General features: G+C 43.0%; 2 protein-coding genes across 3 annotated transcripts in view; one reads left to right on the top strand and one right to left on the bottom strand.

The window, feature by feature from the left end:
* Positions 1–935: 935 nt before the first annotated feature.
* LOC110951453 (probable serine carboxypeptidase CPVL) lies at positions 936–7,873 on the top strand. The gene is made up of 13 exons (XM_051956343.1): positions 936–1,079; positions 1,252–1,430; positions 2,021–2,142; positions 3,476–3,590; positions 3,690–3,748; positions 3,836–3,915; positions 4,011–4,077; positions 5,027–5,149; positions 5,446–5,577; positions 5,773–5,871; positions 5,970–6,143; positions 6,464–6,646; positions 6,729–7,873. The coding sequence occupies exons 1-13, from the start codon at positions 1,075–1,077 to the stop codon at positions 6,825–6,827; spliced, it is 1,437 nt and encodes a 478-aa protein (XP_051812303.1). The 5' UTR covers positions 936–1,074; the 3' UTR covers positions 6,828–7,873.
* A 365-nt stretch (positions 7,874–8,238) lies between these two features.
* The window catches only part of creb5b (cAMP responsive element binding protein 5b), a 43,518-nt gene continuing 26,868 nt past the window's right edge, over positions 8,239–24,888 (bottom strand). For both annotated transcript variants that reach the window (XM_022194502.2, XM_022194504.2), the window contains exons 8-11: positions 14,300–14,623; positions 12,753–12,980; positions 11,770–11,878; positions 8,239–10,833 (exon numbers count right to left, since the gene is read on the bottom strand). In XM_022194502.2, the coding sequence (XP_022050194.1) occupies positions 10,679–10,833; positions 11,770–11,878; positions 12,753–12,980; positions 14,300–14,623 (816 nt within the window). In that variant the 3' untranslated portion in view covers positions 8,239–10,678. The remainder of the gene's footprint in view (positions 10,834–11,769; positions 11,879–12,752; positions 12,981–14,299; positions 14,624–24,888) is intronic.

The following is a 24,888-nucleotide window of genomic DNA, read 5'->3' on the forward strand; positions in this document are numbered from 1 at the left end:
CAGACCAGCATCAGATGATTGGAGATTGTGCAAACTAATATAAATTACATGTTAAAGTTTATAGCATCAGATCTTTGATCATGCTGAAAAGTAAATAATTATTCCAGTTATTTCCAAGGTCATTGCCACATTTTCACATGCAAGAGGTTAATTTTTGAATGAGCTGACCTAAATAAAGAAAAAAAAAGGCAAGCTTCAGTGTGTGTGATAAGTGAGAGAAATTCTCTCAAAAAAGGGCTTTTGTTGTTGTACCAACACTCTTAACTGAACTGCAAACTTTGACTCCAATGTGAAGGAATGCCTCTGCAAAACCAGGAAGTAACCCATGAGAGTTTTTTTCCTCATCTTTGACAAGATTACACAGATTGAATGGTGCAGAGTCCTTTAGACTGCAAATAGTTATGTAGAATTTCTACTGGCCAATTCATAAATTTAACAAGTGATTTAAATGATATTGAAAATCAGAAATTTAAACTTCACTTCCCTTTTCATGCCCACTGGTTACATCCATCTTAAATATATGGTATATGCTTGTTACTCACAGATATATTTAAGCAGAAGAGAAAGGTATGCTGGCTTGCATACTGCAAAATAAGACCAAGCACAGTAGGACGCCGTGGTATTTTTGGCTACCACATTTGACACACTGCATTGGGACATACTGTTTGTTTTTTTTCTGGCATACTGAACATACTGTCAGTTTTAGTTTTACTTGGTTAGAGGATATTGTCATCAACTTAAAATTGGTATAAATTACATGCAGTAAATTAAAATAAGAAACAGGTCTATTAAGGTTGGGTTTCTCATCAAATCAAAGTAAAATATATTTGGTGGTGAAAGAAACATTTTCCCTGTGGGCTAAGAGCTTCCTGCAAGACAGAGCTCAGGGCTGTAAAACAAGGACATCAAAGTGTTCCATGTGATCCATGGAGTCACATGACCGGAGCTGAGCAGGTCATGTGACTCAGCCTGACCGTGTTCACTGTTTATAACCTTCTGGTTGGAGCTTCAGACTGACTGTATCTGTGTTTGGAGGCTGAAACTTGGTCCAACTTCACAGAACCGACGGTAAACATGAGGTGAGTCTTTTACTTATTAAAACGAGCTTTTTCCACCTTTCCTGGTCCTCAGCCGCAGCGTGGGTCCCCGTGGAGGGACTGTTCTGTAATGTGAGTGGAGCTGCGGTGTTTGAGGTTCACTCACGGACGATCAGGCCTGCAATCTGATCTGTGTTTCTGTAAATATTGGCAGGTTGTTGCAGGAAACTCTGCTTCTCCTGTTACTGTGGATCTGTCTAGAGTCTGCACACTCCAGGGGCTGCTCCACGTTTTTCTGCCGGAAATCTCACTCCGTCAGCGGCCCTGATGGAGTGGACCCGGGCTCCCCTCTGTTCCTCACCCCCTACCTGGAGAAAGGGGCCATAGATGAAGGTAGAACTACACCCACAGTGCAGGATAATGCATCAAGACTGCAGTAGACATTGTTAAATTAAGCAGTAATCTCACATTTGGTGCGTGTTTCATTCAAACTTGCATGAAATTTCCTGCATTCTGGTGATTTTTACACACAAATTTGTGCAAGTTTTGCATCAACTTATGTTGAGAAATGTCTTCATATTTTTAAATGTCACCTGGTGCCTTTACATAAATAATGGAATATAATGCAAAAATGCTTTGTCATTCTGTATTGCCATAATTTCACCCTGATATGTATTATAGGCAGGTAAGTAGTGTTTTATATCACATCTTATTACACATTTAAAATCGCACCATGAATACCTCAATATTTACAATTGTTAGGTTCCTTTTAAACACTAAACATGACTAATTTCAAAAATGTTTTTCAAAAATGTTCAAAAAGCAACAATTGTTAATCTAAATAACGCAATCATACCACTAAAACAAAGCAAAACAGGATGATAACTATTAAAATACTTGAAATATGTGCACATGCTAATTCTTTTCATCAGTTTGCATTGATATTAATGTGCTCATCAACACGTCAAACTCTTATTTTCCAGCCAGGAAGCTGAGTCTGGTGGGAAAACTGCCCGGAGCCAATGTCAAGAGCTACTCTGGATACCTGACAGTGAACAAAAAATACAACAGCAACCTCTTCTTCTGGTTCTTCCCTGCACTCATGGTAACTTCTCTTTTCTAAACAACACACTGACATGACTGCGAGCTCTGCAGTTCTTGTGTGTATTTTCAGCACTTTACTCCCTTTACCTTCAGCCCCTCAGTCGTCTTGTGATTGCACCGTGTGTGTTTGGTCAGCTGCAGCTCGGGAATGCCTGCTTTGGTTGCAGATTTAGTTTTGTTTAATGTCAGGGATTTTTTTTTATATCAGTCTTACAGGGAAAACAAGTGACTACTTTTCCAGCTATTTGGGGAACTTGAGCCTTGATTGTAAAGTTCATAAATCAGTAACCGAGAGTTTTGTCTGAAATGATGTTGCGGTGGAAGTGAGCCACATGTCATCCTGTGATACCGAAAGAAGCTTTTATTTCTTCCTTTTTGTTGCTGTTGTTCCATGTCCATAAATGCACGTGACTATCAGTCTTTGGAGACACTTGTGTGGATCCTGCTGCTGTCTGATGCTGCAGGTATTTAATAAACTCAGATAAAAAAAACTCCTACAAACAGCTGGAAGCAACAACAACAAAAAAAACTTTCAGCTCCTGATAACATTTTCCCACAAAAACCAAGATTGCATTTGTTATTGATGAATCTCAGTTTTCCTTGAATGGACATATTGCACAGGTAACAACCTATCACAGTACTACAGCTGAGTTCACTGAGCTCCTGAGAGCGACCCATTCTTTAATGTTTGTAGAAGCAGTCTGCATGCCTGGGTGCTTGATTTTATACACACGTTGCCATGGAAATGATTGAAACACCTGAATTCAGTTATTTAATGAACTTATTTGTCTTCATACAGTGAAGGAGGAATGTCAGTGTTTTTCTTGAGGTCACTGTCCTTAAATAGCTGTCAGTGTTTTTTATCGTTTTACTGTTCATTTGTGTATCATGTGTCGGTGTTAGATAACTTTTACATTTCTGTACGGCTGTTACTTTAGCCAGGCCTCCCTTGTAAAAAGAGGTCTCTAATCTCAATGGGACTTACTGGTTAAATAAATAATTTGGAGGGGTGTCCCACTGCTTTTGTCAATACAGTGTAGCTTCAAACCACCCATTCTGTGGCTATCTTTAGATACAAGCATCTGCTAAATGAAATTGTAGAATTATAGAATTGTACATGTGTGACAGGGACTTTCTTCAACAAGACAGATTGTATTCTGATTAGTTTTTACGTCTTTGCAGTCTGATTAGATCAAACCTGATCAAGAACTTGAGTGATAGCACAGCACACTTAAGATAAAGAGTGTTCAAATCCGCCGTCTTGTTAATAAGCCAAAGTCTCCACTAGGTGGTGCTGAGATCTTACCTTTAATGTCCCTTTATATGACCAACAGGCAGGCCAAGAGAAAGCTCCAGTCCTGCTGTGGCTGCAAGGCGGCCCTGGTGGAACCTCCATGTTCGGTCTGTTTGTGGAACATGGGCCGTATGTGGTGTTCAAGAACCTGACCGGTAAGAACCGATTTAATCCAACAGCAGCAGACAGAGACATGATGTGTTTAAGGTGTGTAATTTGAGTCAGAACACCTTGTTGTTTGTCTGTCTTTGCAGTCGGGTTGAGGGATTATGCCTGGACGACCAGATATTCAGTTTTATACATCGACAATCCAGTACGTATTATTACTCCTCCTTAAACAAACAAATATCTTCTTTCACACTGAGTCCCTACTTTAAAGGTGCCTTCTTCTTTTCTTTAGGTTGGAACAGGTTTCAGCTTCACAGATGATGACAGAGGTTTTGCTCAGAACCAGGATGATGTCGGCAGAGATCTGTACAGGTGAAACACAACTCCAGTATTTCTTTCACGTTCTTAAATGCTGGTGTTGGATTGTTACTAACTTTGAAGTTTTTCCCTCCTCTTCTGTTTCAAAGTGCTTTGACGCAGTTCTTCCAGATCTTTCCTGAATATCAGTCCAATGACTTCTATGCAACTGGAGAGGTGAGTTTTCCCTTGTAAATCTTTGCAAAAATGATATTATCTGTATATTTTAAGCGTCAATATTGCAAAAGTGGATATTTATACATTGAATAATGATAGCTGATGAGTTGTAATGCTTTGTGGCTAAAGTGAAAATGTCTCCTGCAAGACGTGCTCACATTTGTGTTTTTGTTTCAGAATTAGATTTTTGAACAAAAATTTAAAATGACTCATTATTCTGATTTTCGCTTTTGGTTTTAACTTGCACTTGTGGCTGGACTGTACCATTAGCCTGTGGGGTTGGCTGTCTAAAACATTCTTCTGACAATTTTGTCTTTACTTTCATTTGTTTATTTTTCTCATTTATAGCCCTTACTCACCCATACATTCATTTCTTAGCCTATAAGCTGTATTTTAGAATTTGTATCATTACATAGACTCTAAATTTCAGCTTAATTTGTTGGTCGGTGGATAGAAATGCGTTTAAAAAGGTATTTGAAGGCTGCTTCTCTATGTTTAACCTCAACAGCAACAGCAACATAGACTGACTTATGGCTGTTTTTAATGTTCACATACGTCCACAAACCCTCCATAAATAGGGTACCCATGAATTATTGCGTGGTCAGATGCACATGCATAATAGTGCTGCACTGCTTGATCTCTGGCTGGCCCTGATGGTACAGTCCAACCACAAGTGCAGAATGGAAAATTAGAACTATTGAGTCATGCTTTATTTCTGTTCAAAAATAAAATAACGAACCAACAAAACAAACAGGAACAGCTAAAAATGAAACCGAGACAATTATCCATTTGTGAAGCAACTGAAAAGAAAGAACAGTGAAAGTTTCTGCCTAATTTGACATGTGATTCGTTCTTATGGTGACAACTGAACAAATGCTGGCAACAGATAAAACTAGCTTACGAAGGCACAGTATTGTCGTCACCGTGTTCATACTTTGTCTCCATGCAGTCGTATGCAGGGAAGTACGTTCCTGCCATTTCTTACTACATCCATAAAAACAACCCCACTGCCAAGGTGAAAATCAACTTGAAGGGGATGGCTATTGGTGACGGACTCTGTGATCCAGAAGGGGTTTGTATCCAAACTTTCATTTTCTGATGTTCTTTAAATTCCTTTAAACACATTTCTCTAAATACTGTTGGACATGCTCCCATGAAATCGTCCAATTTGTTCTCATCTTTAATCCAAAATCTCACTGAATGTGTCATCTTATCTCTCATTTAATCTCCAAACAATCTGACTTTTATGTAATAAACATGGTTGCTATGCTGAGAGTTTTACTTTTCTCTTCCCTTCAGTGCTTTCAGGTGTTATTGGTTTGTAGATGTGGAATGAATATGCGATATTTTCCTTCTTTCCTGCGTCAGATGATGGGCGGTTATGGAGAGTTCCTGTATCAAATAGGACTCATAGATGAACTCCAGAGGCAGTATGTTGACAAGCAGACGGATTTAGGCGTTCGGCTCATCCAGCAGCAGAAGTGGGTGGAGGCTTTTCAGGTAACAGATGTTTGGTGTCTCCTAGATTTGTCAAAACACAAGCTGATATTCTTTTTTTTTTAATCAAGTACTATTATCTAGAGATGCCAGAATTTCAAGGAATGCATGTCATAGATGGAATTTTCATTGTATTTCTGAAACAAACTGTGCTATCACACTAAGAATAAGCCTTAACTGTCACATCTCTACCTTCAGGTTTTTGACAGTTTGCTGAATGGTGACTTGGTGCCATATCCCTCCTTCTTCCAAAACTCCACAGGCTGCACCAACTACTACAACTACTTGATGTGTCGGGTAATAAGAGCTTCCTCGTGCAAAATCCGCTGTCCTTTTTTGGACAAATGAAGCAGTTTTTGCCTTTAACAGTCACTGCTTTTTCGTGTTCACCCCAGGAGCCTGAAGACCAGGAGTACTTCAGCCAGTTTGTGACCCAGTCAGAGGTGCGACGCTCCATCCACGTGGGCAACCTGACGTTCCACCAGGGATCGGAGGTGGAGAAGCACCTCATGCAGGATGTGATGAAGAGCGTCAAGCCATGGCTGGGGGTGCTGATGGACAACTACAGGGTGAGGGGTGCACGATTGTCGACTGTTTGTGTGTTTTTGTCTTCAATGCACGGTAGCAACAAGTTCAACTGTAGATTAGAGATTTGGATTTATAGTGAATTTTAATGTGGCCAATAGGATTCTTCTGGATGGAAATGATGTAATCAAGCGACAAAAAATGGAATGACATTATGTTATAAATGTTAGTGTTCAATTGTAGCTGTTTCCAGGTTGTTTTTCTTTTGCGTGTTTGCTAAAAATAGCCGATCTAAGAGTCTTAATACCATTGATATTGTCACAGTTTTTTTAGTTCCGCTGATTGATATTTACTATCCTTCCAGGTCTTGATGTACAGCGGTCAGCTGGATATAATCGTAGCTGCCCCTCTGACTGAGAGGTTCCTGCCTACCGTTAACTGGACCGGTGCTGCCGAGTACAAAACAGCCCCTCGGTTCCACTGGAAGGTTCAGCCTGAAGACACGGAGGTGGCCGGTTATGTCAGACAAGTTGGAGAGTTTTACCAGGTGAGCAGCTGACAGAATGTGAAATAAACGCCACATATGCTTGTTCCAATAAAGAATATTCTAAACGTGTTTTGTCACTCAGGTGATCATTCGAGGAGGAGGACACATTCTGCCTTACGACCAACCAGCCAGGTCCTTTGATATGATCGACAGATTCTTGTCTACGCAGGGCTGGGTATGAGAGGTACCGGTGCCGAGACACAGCCGAGAAAAGCACCTTGACTTTAAAGAAACACTGATCATTGACTGCTGATTTTAAAGACTGCTGATTGTCAGAAGCCATGCTAATCAGCATGTTGCATTTTATGCAGCAGATTTTCAATTTTTTGGGTTTTAGCAGATGAAACTTTTGGTTTGGATCATTTTTTGTATGCTGTAAGTTCTGTTAGCTGGGATGCAGATCTCTGAAGTACTGAGAATGTTTTACATGAGTTTTAGCAACTAAAATCTTAAAAAACGAAGTAGAGACAAATTGTCTGATTCTCAGGTGAGTGGTTTTAATTTGGTACGTTTTTGTCCAGGTCTAGCCAATATCTCCCCACAGTTTGTTGGTTGTGTTTTCTTTGTGTGCGCTTGTACTCAGCCTTAACTTTGAAACTGGAAAAAATGGTTCAGGTTGAATTATACACCAGTATTACTGCATATCCTGTGTACGTTTTGTGCTCATGCCCAGGACGGGACTGAATATGATGAAAGAGGAGGCAGTTGGAGCAAAAGGGATGGTAAATCTGGCCCATGGCAACAGTCTAAATATGGGTCATTGCATCTCTAAGCATCAGATATGTGGTACAATTTGTGTTGTGTTCAATGAGTACATGCTTGAAGACGAAATGCAAAGACACAGTGCCATGAAAAAGTTCTCAACCCCTTCCTGATTTCTTTTTTGTGATTTTCACACTAAACTGTCAGACCTTCAAATGTAATCGGAGTAAACCTAAAATAGAAGTTTTAAATGGTAATTGTACTCCTGAAAAGTTGACATGTGACATGGAGTGGGAATGAATACTTTTTCACTGCTCTGTAAAACCTTGAAAGTGGAGAAATGACTTGAAATAAAGATGCATTTTTACGTCAGATTGTTTTCATGTCAGTCTGAAAACCTTTTCAAGTGGACTTCTGTGATGGTGTGTTGAAAGATGACTGCAGATATGAAAGTACTCTTTAGTTAATCAATACAATGTACAGCAAAGTTGATATCATTAAATCTTTGATCATGCTGAAAAATAATGAATTATTCCAGATGTTCCTCTGCGTGTTTTGACAGTAGCCGTCGGAAATTAATGTCTTACGCAACGTTGTTTATTTTGTTGGTTTTTGCTTCATTGCTGTGGCTAAGATTTAATTGGAACTGTAGTGATTTGGTTCCGACAGGATTCCTCAAAGATGTTTGTGCACTGGAGTTAACTGCCACGTTATTTCATCAGGCATCTATCAAGCTGTCTAGACGTTTCAATAATTAATGAGTATTCTAAACCTTTAAAGCATCTAACTATTTAATGAGCAGTTATTTGTCAAGGACAAGCATTGGGAAATGGCGTTTGAGTCTTTGGTGTCGCCAGATTTCAAGAAACGATGACATCTAATCGTGTAAGTTCATTGTATGTTACAGAACAAGTGCTTTATTTTTCATACCGTAATGTAACTGCAGTGATACTTTTAACATCTGTACAAATGCAAAATAAAATGGAGACGATGTAATTACACACACGCGCAAAAAAAAAAATGTACAAAGTTATGCAGGCAAGAATGGATTTCATTACATATCGACAATGTATTTAAGCGCTGAAATGAGCCTCGACATACAACGGAAGGCAACAAGTGCTATGAAAAACATTATTTACACACGTACCACACATTTATACTCCCTTCAAAAAGAAAGGTGGTTGCATTACATGTACAGGATTATAGAAATTGATGATATGTACAATATTTATAGTTTTAGATTTAAAATAATACAATTACATCATTAATATGAAGGAACTGTTCTCCACCTCGCTCTTGCACACAGGTCCACACAGACACACTCACACTGCACTTCCATCTGTCCTTTTTTTTGTCTGCCTATTCAGTAACAAATGTATTTTTTTTCCCAAACCTGGATCCACTGTGGAAGATGAATTATTCCAGTTGAAAGTATTTTAGAGGTCATTGCCACATTTTCACATGCAAGAGGTTGATTTTTGGAATGATCTGATCTAAATAAAGAAAAAAAAACTAAGGCAAGCTTCAGTTCAGAGTGTGGGTACAACAACAACAACAAAGCCCTTTTTGGAGAGAATTTCTCTCACTCATCGTCATCACACACTCAGACTCCAAGGTGAAGAAATGCCTCTGCTAAACCAGGAAGTAACCCATTAGGAGAGTTTTTTTTTTCCCCTCATCTTTGACAAGATTACACAAATTAAACGGTGCAGGGTCCTTTATTCGAGCCTGGGTTCTTTTATTTAATCTGTAGGCATGTAATGCAAGCCAGGCACGTTCTCTCCATAGAGCCAAGCACAGTTTCGTTTCTCGCTGGTGTGTGAAGACGGAGGGGGGAATCACTGAGAATTACTCTGACCTTAAATATGGCTATTCTACCCTCTGGCACAACAGAGGACAAAGTGCATAGACAGCTCTGCGATCGCTCCACCTGTCAGTGGAATGTATTTCATCCATCCTGCAGTAAAACACAGTGCATTATGGTCATCATGCTAATGAACTGACATTCCTGGTCATAGGGAAGAAGGGAGGGGAAAAAAACATGAGAAGGCATTGAGTTTCGAGGCTGGAAGGGAGATAGAAAAGGTCAAGCCTGTATCCACTGCCGATCTGAAACACAGAGGAGTTCTGACCTTACATGCAGCAGACATCTGACAAAGCCAAAAACAAAGATTACCTAGAAAAAATTATCATTCTGGTGGTTTAAAGAAAAGACTTTAAGAAAGATTCAGGCACATTGTGACATCCTGGAAAGCACAGACATGAACTGCTCCTTAAGTTGTGAGATGCCAGACAAAAAAAAAAAAAAAAGCAGGATGCTCAGAAATTTTCCCACACACTTTTTCCTTTTTAACACACCTGCTGAACTTTGTTCTGCAGTGGAAAGAAGGAAAATTAAATCACATGCAAAACTATGCAGACACACACAGTCAATTTGAAATCCAAAACGTGGATCCAAATGCAAAACGCGCACACATACACACACACAAAAAGAGGCCTCAATGATTAAAGCTTCAGTTGGTCCTGGAGAGCGGCGGAGTTGGTCTCAACTCCTGAGCTGCCTCACCGGTTATCACAGTGTACAGTTCTGTAGCTGTAACAGCATTGCATGTCCTTGGGACATCCTTGGCCATTCTGATCATAATGTGGGCATACAGTAGAGAAGACAATCAATACTGTGATGTATTGCTTCCATTTGATCATATGGTATTTTCACTGTCATGCTGTATATCATAAAGCTCTTTAAGCATACCGCTGACAGGGCAAACGTTAACAGTCATATATGTTTCTAGGAAAGGAAAAGGATCACTACATCTGCTTGCATATTCCTGTTTTCAAGACATCATGGCGACAGTTCAGAAAAAACAACCTAAAATGCAGCAACATCCCGCTCACTTATTCAGAGTTGTTCTATGATTTGACTCAGTCCATTAGGCGCATTAGAGATGTAAGATCTGTTTGTAGAGATGATTTCCTCTTGGTTCCATGACCGCCGCGGTCAATTTTGTACCATTACACAACAGAAAAAAAGTCACTGAAACGTCACATGAGATTAGCAAAACTCTCTTTCCGCTAAGCACAAAAAAGCAGGCTTTAAAGGAAAAAAGAAGAGCCGATAAACCATAGAACATTTAAGCGTTAATAGGGAAGATTTATAAAAATAGATACTGTAGCTACTGTATAAAGAACAGCCTCACAGGCCTTTGAGGTTTTTCATGATGGCGGGAAGAGGGGCAGCAGGTGCATCTGGCGGCCCCTCACAAAGCAGGGAGGAGGTGGTGAGGGTGGGGTTTCATGGCTGCAGCCGAGGTTATATAGTCTTTGTCGTCCCTAGTGGATGGGGTTAATGTCTGTGCGGTGGTTGGCCTGGCCGTGCACGCTGCTGCCCCCTACGGTCGTGGTGGAGGTGGTGATGGTGTTGTGCTGGATGACCTGCTGCTGGGAGCATGCTGGGGCTGGACTGCCTGCCGGACTGCTCTCTGGACCTGAGGAGACAGCAGTTAGACGTTATTTAACACTGACAGAATGTGTCGAGAGTAGGTGTGTGTGCGCAAGTGCAAATGCTACGACAGCGATAAAACATCAAAATAAAGACGCACCAACCAAATGCCATTATTGCAAAAAGACAGCTTTATTAACAGAAGAACATATATCTCAAACAAATGGCACACTAAATTCACACCTAACTGCTCATCTGCCACGGCAAAATAGGCCGGGATGGATGGCACAAAAGTGGAAAAGTGAATCACTCAACTCCGTAAACACGCCCGATGAATTTTGGACACGCTGAAGGTGACATCGGTACACAAGCTAGCCTCATCAATGAAAGTCATTCCAGCCCAGTTTGGGAGTTGGCTTTCTCCTGCATAAAAGAACCATTCAGCCAAAGGGGGATGTGAGCCTTATTTTCCTGCTCTAAAGCCACACAGGGAGGCGCCTTATCCTAATTACATGGAAATGTCACTCGAATCCGTATCAAAGGGAGGGGCTCTGATGTCATGTGCGGCGCAGTCCAAAAAAGTCAGTGAGATCCCGGGCATCCGTGAGAGTTTGGATGCCAACGTGCAGCCTGTGATGTCTTTCTCACGTTGCGTTCTCGGCTGCTTCTGTGCGCAGAGGTGCTGTCAGATGGAAAAATAAGTCTCAGAAGGGATTCAGTCTACCAACTCCCAGTCCATGCCGGCTACCAGAGTGTGCAACACCCATATGTCAAAGGAGGAGTCCTGCAGCGAGCGTGGGAGCTGGACAGCAGCACAGTGCACTGAAGTGTCTTGGCAGTCGCTGTGTGTCCATCAGACTTAACGTCTGTACAGTTTATACCTTTCCACTGCAGGGCTAAGGGCACACAGATGAAGGTGTGTTTTTGGTTCAAATTCCCAAGTGTGTGTTTGTGTGTCTGTGTTTAGATTTGAGCTACTCACTGAGGTAACCTTGGGACTCTTTCTGCATAGTGGTGATGGGACAGTCCTTGTGTGTGAGGAGAAGCTGCTTGAGCTGGGTCACCTCATTCTTTAGCATGGTCACTTCGTTCTGAAATAAAAGGGGAAAAAACACAAATATTTTAAGATTTCAAAGAATCCACAGCTTGTGTAGCCACGAAGCAGAGTCAGAAACAGAAAAAAAAAGAAAAAAATTGTTTGAATTTCAACTTTCTGATGGTCCTTGAACCAAACAATTGTAATATGCAGTTCTATTGGGAAAACTAACAAGACATTTCATCACATTCCCTTTATTCTACATGTCTCATTTAAACATTTGACAAAAATAAACTGTTTCCCCAAACCACATTCTGTAAAAACAAAAAAAATCTGTGCTCCTCCCTGCAACTGGGAAGCCATTAGTGACTCAACTATAACCAGTCGTCATGTGACAAAAATTCAGAGACTTTTTCGGCCTAACTGCACTGCTGTGTTTACAGAGAACAGAGAGGAGAAAAGGATGGAAACAAATTAAAAACTGCAAGCAGTTAAGTCTCAAGAGTCACCACTTTTTGATCCAGCATTGGTAACACCTGTGGGCACTTGGAAAAATGCTGCTGAACATCATGATTCCTGGATTTTTCAGTGTTTTGTGAAATAAATAAACAAGGAATTGAGTTTTCTTTTTTTTTTCTTTTTGTATGGTTTCTGGCTTTACAACTGAGTCATACCGCATAGGAGATATATTGGAGTTGTCTGTCCTTCTAGCCATGGTTGTGCTGTTTTCATAGAAATGCAGGACTTAATATTGCAGTGAAGGACGAGCCCATATTATAACCACTAGACCTGCTGAATTAACTTTGTTTTAACAGACTATTTTCATCTGTGTTGGACCCCGCTGTCATTCTCGCTTTTGCAAAATGGATTTCTGGAGGGATATTGTGCACAGATGTAGACATTTTGGGGTTTATTGGTTGATTTCGTACCTGAAGCTGCATGTTGGTCTGAGTGAGCTCTTCTGCTTTCTTCTCTAACGACATCACCCACACTTTTCTCTTCTGCCTGCATCTCGTCGCCGCTGCTCTGTTTCGCTCCAGAAACTTACGCCGGCGTTCGTCCGGATCTTCGTCCACCACCCGCCTGCGTCGCCCGCCGCTGGGTGGGGGAGACTGCAACGTCTGCGTGGGCTGCATCTGCTGGGTTGCAGGTGACATCTGCAAAACGCAAGGGAGAGAGGAGTAAGAATCAGCATTACTGAGGCCTCTGATGAGACAGCGTCTGTCTGCCACCATCCACATCCAAACATATGTAACCATCCTGACACAGCTGGAAAGCAGCCCCTCACCTGTCTGCTGTCAACACTCCAAGACCCTCACAGCCTCCTCCCATCTAAACAACAATCTATACGTTACCTCCTGCGGCTATTTAGTGTCTGGCAACCTCCCCAAAAACAACATCTGGTCGCACCGCGTGCCTCGTGAGCCAGGCTGTGGGCGTCGGGAGTGAATGAGTGAGTGACTGGGCTGATTCACCCGCCTGCCCACCTTGTTAAAGAGGTGTCAGGATGCAGTTTTCCGACGCCCACTTCCACTCAGGCTAACACCACCAGACGCAGTCAAAAGGCCCGTTTCTAAAACCGTACGTGCACTGACAGATCTTGACATATACTTGGCAAGGTCAAGTGTTTTCAGTCTTCAGATCATTACCATTTTTATGTGAACCATGGAAAATACAAGCTGCTTTAATGGCCGCCGCTCATACAGAGAGTGTTGTTTTAATGCCTTAATGGTACATTTGGAACATACAGTGAATTGCGTTTCTTGATGTCGGACTGTCCTTCGTCCAGAATGCCTGGCATTTCAAAGGGCGCGAGACAATGCAAGGACAAAGTGTCTCACATCATGTTATTTTTAACGCCACGAGCAGCACTTTCACTTCAAATTAGACCAAATATATTCACTGCTAAGATGTTCCAGGAGTATTAGCCAAGGCTGTCTGTTCATCAGCATTTATAAAACCCTCTTCTGCACCTACAGCAGGCTGTGGCTACATAATTGCAGGTTTGGTGGTACAGTAGGGTGTGGAGCAAAGTTTCCAAAAGACAGCCACGAGCATCTTTTATAATTGCCACTTTATGACCTCTTCGTGACCCCCTTCTCTGCATGGAAGGCAGCCAACACTGACCTGTAGCTGAACAACCCCAAAGGGGGGAAAAAAAAAAAAACTACCTTTGAGATGCATGCCAGGAAACCACTTGGCATTATGGCTGCAGCGAGGGGGAAAATGTGTTTGTCCACTATGAATTTTAAGCATCATTTCAGCCATGCCTCTATGCTAAACCACTAATAGCTGACTTCAAAAGTACTCAAAGGGTACTAAAGCACTGCCTTGTTTCAGTCATGGCATATAGGCTGTGGTTTCTAGCTCAGATTTTAATGTGCAGTGTAGTTAATGTGTTATTGAACTTGTGGTTTTGCCTTTGAGGCTGTCTAAAAGCTCCTGCTCTCCCAGGGGAAACGTGTTTTTTGCTTACCTGTGAGGCCGAGTGCATTGGGTGGTGCGGCGAGGTCTGGTGCGGGTGTCCGGGATGCATGTGTGGGTTGTGGGAGTTATGGTGGGGGTTGTGACCCTGCGGGTGGTGGTGTCCGCCCTGACCGTGGCCCTGGCCGTGGTGGTGGTGTCCGTGGTGCTGGTACGCGTGGGGCGGGGCTTGCAGGTGCTGGTGGGGGTGCGAGTGCATGTGATGGTGGGCGCTTTGCTCCTGCCGCGATGACATCATCTCCATCATGTGGCCCATGGAGTTCATGTTGCCGTTGGCGATGGCACCGGGGTGGTGTGAAAGTGCAGCCTTCAGCCTCTGAGGAGACAATACGGACACCAAACACAACATCACTCTCAGTTGTTTTGTTTTTTTTCCAACCTTGTCTCTATCAGTGTGCTGATTAAGAGTTAGAGAGCCGGTTCATGTGCCGACTATGATGTGACAAATGGCTCCATAAATCCACATGTCAGGAGAACAAATCAAAGCCACTTAGGCTGTCCTCTGCCTCTCCTTCAGTCCTGTCATTCTTCCTCTTTACCTTTCATTATTGCCACTCCACCAGTCCCTCCTCTTCATATTCCTAATAGCTTCTCTCTCTTTTCTGTGCATGTCTGGATGCTTGTAAGGTGTGAACCTCACACTGCTCCCCTCTCTGTTGACCCAGCAGCAGCAGGTTTGTTGCTTTAGCTGTGTGGTCTACTTAGCCCTGACTGATGCCGTCTCTGACAGTCTGGGAGGGAAACCAGAGAGAGGCTCGCTAAAGGTGCGCTTATGTTCCTCGTGTTTACCGAATGCAGCTCTCCTCAAGAGTCTGTTTTTCTGGGCGCCACATAAAGTCGACCACAAGAGCAGACACCTAGACATGAATAAGAAATACACGGCATATTTGCATTTTAAAAGCATGCAATGGGAGTGTTGAGACTAGTAAATGTGCAATATGCAAATCTGCTTGAACCTAAAGCACATAGGTCAAAATAGTAATAAATCATCTTACATTTCATCTCAGAGCCGCTTTTTTTGCATAAAGTCACCAGCAAAAATGAAACCAAAGACATTCCTTCCAAGGCTACTGTTGTGGATTCCACAAAGTTTTCTATTCTCTTTCCCAGTGCTCTCTTTTCTCTCTCGGCTCCCTTCCCCCTTCTCCCAGCTGCTGTCAGGAAGTCCACGCCGAGTCCAAGGCTCCATATCTTTTAACAACCTTCACATTCATGATTCCCATAGGGAATGGCATCCAGCTGGTCTGGATCACAATGGTGGGACATGACCAGAGCACAACACCAGCCCCTCCATTCCTCCTCTCACACTGTCCATGGGTGGAAAGCTTTTTACAAGTAGGGAGGAGGAGCAGTCAAATAAATCATTTTGGAAGATGGGGGGGGAAAGTCAAAAAACCAGCATGCTCTACTGGGTTGTATTATATTTACGAATTACATATGTGTATTTGACTTACAAATAGCTAAGCTGTCCTTACAGCACATTGAAACCGGCACTAAAATTATGAGCTCGCCAAGCCAGTTTTGGCTGAGTGTAGTTTCTGTTTGTCATTCCAGGGGATGCCTGACATTGTGACACACAGGTACTGCATGATTTAGTCAATATCTCATTGTTTTAAATAGAAATTGCAGATCTCGGTGCTATCTCAGTGCAGTCACACCCAACCCAAACCCACCACAGTTTCAGGGGAACAGCTCTGAGGGGCCACAGCCCTTCCTTTTCTGTGACCAGCGAGATAGGGGTTAAAATACCACAGAGTCTACACTAACACACAGCGGGTGTCTTCAGGCCTGCAGCTGTCCACAGCATTAGAGTCACACTGAGACTTACTGAGGGTAACAAGCAGCATTACATATTCTGTAAGTTACAGTCTGTATCTGCTCTAAGTTTTTGTGCAGGATGGCTGTATATACACGTTATAAAAATGCAGAAATAAAAGCCAGTTTACATGCAACTAAAGCAAGAAATGGATTTAAAATGCTTACAGATCAATCATTGCCACCACTGCTGACAAGGACATCTTCTGAGTATCACAGGATGAATTCTGAGGCTGACAGCCCTCACAAAGCACCTTCCCTTCTGCCTGCAGCTTGTCAGTATGCACCAGAGAGGTGAGGCCAGCCCTCTTGTGAAAGAGAAAACCAATCAGGGTTTGACAACCTCCTGCCACTCAGAGCAGGCAATCACCTGAATGAACAGAGGCCAAAGGAGTCTCCTGTCTATCTGTCTGTGCCCTGTTTCTGTTGTGTAGCCTTAGAAAAGCTGTCTGTGTTGTGGGTAAGATCTGGTGCTGCGGGAGCTCGAGGGAGGTGAGAGGCGGCAGTGAGAGAGCAGAGGTGGGAAGAGATTAGATGGATTCTAGCGTCTCTTCCCCAAACACCATCAGCCCTGGACGGTGATTGCTCATTTATCAGTGTCTCGGGGAGCTGTCCAGCTGGCAGTGCAGCATTATCTGTTTATTAATTGAATTAGCCTTCATCCGAAGAGGCCGCAGAGTGTCAAAGCACAGAGGCAGGGTCAAAGAGCCGAGGGGTCGCTCAAAGGCACAAACTGTCGTGGTGATAAACAGGACAAAGAGAAAGCACAGAAGTAACTACATGTAATGCAACACAGGGTAATGTTGATATAGATTAACATATCGATCCCCCATAAGAAACAGATCCAAGAAATAAAGGAATATCCAGCAAGAAAATAAAACTTAAAGGCATCAGCACCCTCAAATTTAACCAAACTTTTTGTTTTTTCAAGGATTATGGCTCCAAAAGTATTGAATTTATTGAGCTACAGTGTTTTAGCTTTTTCCTGTTTTTTTTTTAAATTCATTGTAAAGCACTTTGCAACTGTGTTTTGAAAAGTGCTATACAAGTAAAGGAACATCTAAAATAAGTAGCACAGATGAAGTAGAGTGTAAAGAAAAAGCCACAGTTCACATTGTGTAAGAAGAGAAAACCCTTACCGTGATGTAAGCCTATTCCTGCAGCTATCTCTGCACAAGTGTCTGCTTCTGCTCCATCTGGAGTTGAGGCACAGCTCAGTTAAACCCAGCTCAGCCAAAACGTAAGTCTTTGTATCCAGAACCACAGTGACGCAACTAAGGGACGTTAGCAGAGCGATGATGAGCAGGCTGTGATTCTCAAACACCTTCATCAGCTCCCTAATGACTCTTTAACACATGGTTGTATTTCCCCAGACTATGCTAAGCACAAGAACTTAACCACTATGTGCATTTGACTTTAATAATACACACACACACACACACACACACACACACACACACACACACACATACATATACATTTCTCCTGCAGCAACATGGCTGCCGCAGAAAACAGTCATTAAATCGGTGCAGGTGTTAGCCTGTGGCAGCGCAGAGCACTCGCAGATGGGATGGCATTCAGCCTGTCCTACCACTGTCTGCCCTGCTGTTGTTGGAAATTGGAAAAAAAGAAACAGAGCAGACACGGTCAGCTTCTCCCACAGTCAGCACATGCACTTGACACCACATTTCATGCATTCTGTCACTGTACTCAAAGTAGCAGCACTATTGATTTTCCACTGTTCAAGCACCATCCTTGATTCAGCCATCTTTTGTCCAGAGGGGAGCTATCTCCTCTCAGACCTTTGCCCCCTGACCTCTCCACTCCCACTCCTTTTTTGGGCCTCTTTCATTTATGTGGTTTCAGCGATACCAGGTGATCATCCATTAATGATATTTATTAATGGCTGCTTCCTCTCTGACACGAGGGCCTTTGAGTGATGTCCCTGTGAGTGCTCTGGGCACATCCTGAGAACACACTCAGGTTTCTGCTCACCAGATGACTTCATATCTATTAACCCTGGGAGGAGAAAGGAAGAGCACGGAGCAGGTACAAAGGGAGCAGACCACGCCTGCCTGAGGATGGGTAAATCAAATTCAGTGAGGTCAGGGTGAGCACTTTTATTCCCCTTAAAAGTGGAGCAGTGTACTATCAGGGGACCTGTGGCCCTCTGGCGCCTTACAGCAGGTTAGAAAGATTTAACCAGTCTGTAGAGTCATAGTTTAACTGCTAAGAGATCAAAGTTTCAATTGGATTTTTTCCACTTCGCATTAAAGAGTCCGCAGAGAAACAAAGCTTCTGTCTGTCTCTGTCAGCGTAAGTGTAAGCGAACAGTATTTCTAATTGCATAATACATCATAGCTGTAACTTTCCTGGCTGTATTTTATGTGGGCCTAGGCATCCTAGCTCACACTCTAAACCCAACATGGGTTCACCATCTGCAGCTGGAAGCAGGAGTTTGGCAGCTTTCGCCAGGCACTCAGAGGATCCTGTTCCATCCTCCTCATCTCCACCAGCACCATTACCCACCAGTGCCTGCCTGCAAACCCACTCTGTCCCCTAAAACTCCACACCCCCATTAGTTCAATTTTATTAGATTTCCCTCTCGCCCAGAGAGGCAGTAACATCCCCCCCTTCTCTCTCTCTTGCTTTCTTTCTTTCTTTCTCTCTCTCACACACCTCCTCCCTGTTCCTCCACCCCCTCTCTCCCTCTGCTTGCCAAGAGCTGGGGACTGTTAAACTGATTTCCTCAGGGAACGGTGAGGCAGACAGTCTGATGGGAGTGCTGGGCCGTAATGTCGCCCCCTCTCTCTCCTCTCTCAGGTTCTGGGCCAAGCCGATCGGAGCTGAGCTGAACAGAGCTGCCCTGTGGTTCCAGACGTGGGGAGATGGACACAGAGTGGCTGTTCTGCCGGAGCCAGACTCTACGGTGGTGCTCGGAGGAACCGTGGCAGTATGGGGCGCAGCAAGAACACACGCCCACCGAGGAGCATGCTCCAAAGCATGCGCTCATACTCTTGGCAGCCTCTGCGGCCTGTCAAGTTAATGGACGACTTCTGACTCCGGTCTGCATATCCCCACTGTTCCCTCTCTTGTAAAGCCCTGCTCGAGTGCAGCCTACATGGTTATCACTACACCCACTGTCACAATCTTGAATACAGAGAATGCCCCAGAGTGAGGGAGATGGGTAGGGCATGAATGCAACAATAAACACTAACATGCTGTTGAGTTATAGCTTCAGAAGTGGCATGAAAATGACTCGAATCAAACATAATTATAAAGATGCTTAAAATATCAGACCTCCAGTGTTTGGGTATTTTGGCTGAAGCTTTACTGCCAGTCTGTTAATAGGTAAAATGTGACAAATGCTCCTTTTTATGTTGCTTTCAGACCTCCTAATGTGATAATAACGTTTTTGCATCAACATATTCAAGATTTTTCTATTACCATTTGGATTAGATTCACACATTAAGACACCCACAGGCACGAGATGCCTCTTGTGTTGCAACATGTCAAAGTGACTAAGAAGTCATGCATTTTCCCCTCAAAGAGAAAGCGATTCCAATCTGTGAGCATTAACTTGTTAGAGAATAACAGTATTGACTATCAGACTGAAAATCTGTGACCCTGACTCTGTTTTGAGGGCTATTTTGGAGTCCAGTCAGCATCTTGTTCATTGCTTTAGGCTCCAGGGGGGCTCATGGTGGCTGGATCCGTCCAGTCTGGCCCGTGTGGTGTTGGCAGCTGGTTTACCCAAGCTTGGCTCTGCCGGAGTCCCGTCCCATTCACGGGCCTTGAACCATGACCAAATGGCCTCCACATACACCTCCCATCAGCACACTTAAAACAACACGCAGTCATCCAAAGACAAACAGATGCGACGCTCTGCGCCACAACGCTCATCTAGATACACCCAACCCACACACAGTCACACATGTGGCTGCGCAAATATATCAGCACACAATTCCTGAAAAGACTTGAAATACGATAGGCAGAAAATGCGTATTTCATGTGGATTTGAGTCTGTCTTTTTAATCCCTTGCAGACTTATGCAGAGGGAAAAAACAAAGCGAACTCATCAATTATAAGGCTTTGTCATTGTGTTTTCTACAAGGCCGTTTCTTTAATGTAAGCAGCCATCTGTGTTTTGTGCTAAAACATAAAAAAATACTGTGTTTGTGTGGCGCTAAAGACACAGACCGCAAATTTGTATGAAAAGGCTTAAAGCGGCCTCTGAAAGCAAACACACTGTTTGTTTTGGAATCAAACAATCGTACGGGTGAATAGAACTGACTAAACTTCTTCAGAAGGAAGCAGAATATCTTAAAGATTATGCAGCATTAAACCTGCAGCATTTAATCAATTAGTTGTCAATTATTTTGATAAGTGATTTCAGTCATTCTGAAGAGGGAAAAGGTCTACATTCTCTAATTAAAGCTTCTTAAATTTGAATATTTTCTGCTTTCTTTTCTGTTTTCTGTTGGTAAACTGAATATTTTTGGGTAGTGGACAAAACATTTGCTTTGGGAAACACAGATTGTCATTTTTCAAACATTTTATAGACCAAATAAGTAATCAGTTAATCCAGAAAATAACCAACAAATTAATCAGCAATGACAATAATTGTTAGTGACAGCTCTGTGCAGCATCTCCATTTATTTCTGACTGCATCCAGTACAGTTTTGGTTGAAAATTGCCAAGCTCTTTGGCAACACAGAGCACTCAGTGAGACAGAGGGGCCCCTCTCTGGTCCATGTCCAGCACTGATAAACTGGCAGACACATTGATCCAGCAGCTCCTCAGTCTTACACTCCACCAGCCTCCATGGCAACAGAAAGAAACACAACATATTTATTACACAAAAATGTGAATCCAAGACTTTAAGGACATGTATGGATAAACGTCCTGTGTCCCTATTTGACTGCACATCCGTGTTTATTCAACAAGCCACACATATGCATATAACTGATGTGTATTAAAAACCATGTGCAAACTGTAACTTCACGGTTTGTTTTGCCCACAGATGTGCTTTGACTCCAAGCACGAGTAGCAGAAGCGCCACCATAAGCGTGCATACAAAACATAAACAGTGCACGTACACATATCGTAGCGCTGCCTGCAGATTCAGCTGTGCTCTTAGCTCACCGTCCCCGCTCAGTGACATCATACCCTGACAATGCCACCATTCATACAGATGTTGCTTACAAAACCTGTAGTTAGGCTCCTATTGTGTGCGCTGCTCCTCCTTCACAACAAGAGGTTTAGCCAGAGGTGCTCCCCTACTACGGGGGGAAGAAAATGAATTGCTCCCCTACTACGGGGGGAAGAAAATGAATGGAACACGTAACAGGGTTACCATGTATGCTAATGGTTTAACTGCTTACAAATGACTTCATACTGAGCTAATCTCTCAATCAATCACCATGTAGCCGAGTTGAAAACTGGCACATCTGTGGCTGCCTCACAAGTTTTACTTTTTTGGCATTTACAACACAGATGTAACTCTTTGTTCGCTCTTTAGGGCAAAAAAATTTGATCTTTAAGCCTACTAAGCCAAGCTCCTGTTACAATTCTGCAGCTATAGTGAAACATAAGAACAGTAAGGTTCGTGTAAATGAAATAGAAAAAGTGACATTAGCCCACTAGAAACACTTTGATTATTGGTCCTCCTGTGTGCTATGAAATGTTTCTTTAAGAGAAGCACAGTTTTTCCCTCTTCAAGTAAAAAGGAGCATATTTAGAGCATGCCAGGAATTATGTCATCCACCGATCCAGTGCCAGCTCCACAGCCGAAGCGAGCGGCAATGAAAGAACATATAGTATTGTTTACCTCATAAAAATCTCAGCACCTAGCCTGATGCTTAGTGACAAATTTATTGTCCTTAGTAACAATGTAAACAATAGATAATTGGGAGATAATAAATAACACATTTTCATACACCAGCAACGAAACCCTTTCAAGGCCTCTCTGTCTGAAATTAGCAAGGCAGGCAGGATGTGTGGAAAGCATGGAGCTCATTTAAAAAGAGACACGAAAACAATGCCAGAGTCGGCCGCAGTGGAAAGGGTCCCACTGACATGAGCTGAGTCATGTGCCACAGTGAGCTTTTTTTCGTAGAAACTTGATGTGGGCTTGTTTGGGCTTTTCTTGTTCCAGATGAAAAATGATAGTGAACATCTTTCATCACACAAACAAATATATCAAGCAATCTGAGCAGAAGAGGAAGGAGAATACAGTGCAGGTATTCAAGTATGCGTGCATTCTGAGCACACTGCATGTCTCATTGGTTTTTATGTACGGGTGACAGAGTGTGGAGCTGTCTAAGAATGTGTCACTGTGCAAAGAAGATGACACAGAGCCGAAGCAGGCGGTGTGTCGGTGCATGTGTGCGACTGTTTGCGAGGCCCTGTGGAGAACTGGCTCCGAGCGGTGACGTAATGCTTTTGGCCGGCGTGCTGTGGAACTTGGCCTCCTCTCCGCTGCGTTTCCTCCACGCTGCGAGGGTCAACTATCCCACAACCTCCTAGCGCACAACACGCACCGCTCAATTCCCCAGACCACAACAGAGCAGAACTCAACCACACCCGGCACCATGAGCACCCAGTGCTTCGCAAAGAAGAAGAAGAAGAAAAAAAACAACGGCACTCGAACCAAAACTAATAAAACATTCCAATCTCAGCAACACTCCCAGACAACAAACTGAGAAGCATTAAGGGGGGGGTAAAAACATACATGTCAATTATTCCACCATCAGGCTTTCTGCTGTTAAGCGATGGCACTTAAGGAAGAAAATCTGGGGAACAAAGATGGGCACTGATGCAGATACAGTCTTTGGCCCAGAGAGCACAAACAGAGAGCTTAGAGCGAGATATGAGTCCCCAAGGGGCCACAGCAGTCCTTTGGCTCATTAACTATTTACACCAGAGACAGGCCTCCCTACTGCTCTGGCCCACCACAAAATCAATTAGCCTTCATTAGCCTGGGCTCTGGGCATGCTTTCTCTGACAGGGGAGGGATAATCCTGCTACCGATGCCTCCAGTTCCCACAAAATATCACAAGCACACCCATACATGCATGCACACATGGAGGGAAAACAAAGAAAACTAGGCCAAGAATTTGCCCAGATTCATTCACCGTTTGGTCTTCCAAAATATCAATACAGTCTCTCGCCTTTCAGCTCCTCGCCTCATTCCGCCTGTCTATCCGTTTCCAACATGTCCATCAAAGTCCCACTCAATCCCCTTCTCCCGCTCTCGCAATGTAAACGCCCGAGCAGAAAGAGTGCATCCAGGTCCGCTTCTCTGAGGTGTGGGGTTACAGTGCGGAGATTTCCCATTGGCGGAAAGTCAACATGGTCGGGGTAATGCGATTAGAGCCGGATTGAGAACGTCGCAGGGGACACATGGGCCTGATCATGGCCCAGTTATCCGATAGCAAGGCCGTATTTATCGACCTGGCCCGGGCGAGGATATTACAGACATTAGAGACCCCGTCTATGCTTATGAAACCCGCGCTGGAGATCGCACCCGGATAACACAATTAGTCTCTCACTTTCTGTCCACAATCGCGGAATTCCATCAGTCGCGTTCAGATATCAGGGAGCAGAATCTCAATTGATCCGCATTCGGTCGCCGTTGCCTCGCATCTGAACGGCCAACTAACCAGAAAAGTTGCGTGGTCGAGGGGCCTGCCGCCATTTAGTGAGTGCATATGTTTATGGGAGGCCTAACAGACCATTTACAATTCAATTACGCAGATAGGAGGAGGGGGGGAAAAAGAGTAAGATGTGTCTGGATGACGGCCAGAGGAGAGATAAGCCTAATACACTAATATTGTGTTACCCCAGTGTGTTACCATAGGAACAGTTGAGGAGATTCAAAAGACTACAAAGACGATCAATCTTGGGAGAGCAGGAGGAAGAGGGAGAATTAAATGCCCTGGGACTGCTCCTGCTCTCCTCTATCAGAGCAATAACTCTTCTAATGACCTCTGCTACCTCCTTTCTCTCTCCCTCTCTCTCTCTAAGATGTTTCTCTCCAGTAAACTCGACTATCTGAGAACCTTTTCTAAACACAAAAGAGCAGCCAAAAGCTTTTCATTATGTTTTGTGATTGTTTTTTTGATATCCAAGTCATGACTCTCTACTTATTTTTTGGAAAACAAAGGCTGGTTGTTGGAAATGTTGCTGCAGTATAAATCAGTTCATATCACCTTGAGTGTTATGGTTTAACTGATTTGCATTAATCAGAGGTAAATCATCAGTAACTGACATATACTGTTTCAGCAGCATGCAAAGACTTAACATCTCTTAAAGATGCTTCATCTGGTTAAAATGTGGAAATTGTGTTTTTTATATGCTAGAAGATGATATTATGAGTGAAATAAGCAGTCAATGCAATAATCGAACATTTTCATTGTCAGTTAATCAGTTAATTATTATTCCTAGTGACAGATTTGTCTGTAAAATGTCAGAAAATGGTGAAAAATGTCAATCAGTGTTTCCCAGAGCCCAAGATAACATCCTGAAATGTTTCGTTTCGTTGACAACTCAAAGATATTCAGGTTACTGTCAGATAAAGGCAAAGAAACAAGAAAAAAAATATTCAAATTTAAGAAGTAAAAATTTGAGAATTTTTGCTTTTTTTAGTTCTACAATTCTGTTGCATTTAGCAGACATTTTTATCTCTAGTCAGGAGAAAACAACCTGGATAAATGCCATAAAACAAGTTTAAATGTGATAGGACCTTGGTGCCTACAGGCAAGT

The sequence above is a fragment of the Acanthochromis polyacanthus genome, chromosome 12 (assembly GCF_021347895.1).
Source record: "Acanthochromis polyacanthus isolate Apoly-LR-REF ecotype Palm Island chromosome 12, KAUST_Apoly_ChrSc, whole genome shotgun sequence".
Lineage (NCBI taxonomy): Eukaryota > Metazoa > Chordata > Actinopteri > Pomacentridae > Acanthochromis > Acanthochromis polyacanthus.

Coding starts and splice junctions, on each gene's coding strand:
- LOC110951453 (XM_051956343.1), top strand. Junction 2,143..3,475: donor GGTTCTTCCCTGCACTCATG/GTAACTTCTCTT, acceptor TATGACCAACAG/GCAGGCCAAGAGAAAGCTCC. Junction 3,591..3,689: donor GGTGTTCAAGAACCTGACCG/GTAAGAACCGAT, acceptor CTGTCTTTGCAG/TCGGGTTGAGGGATTATGCC.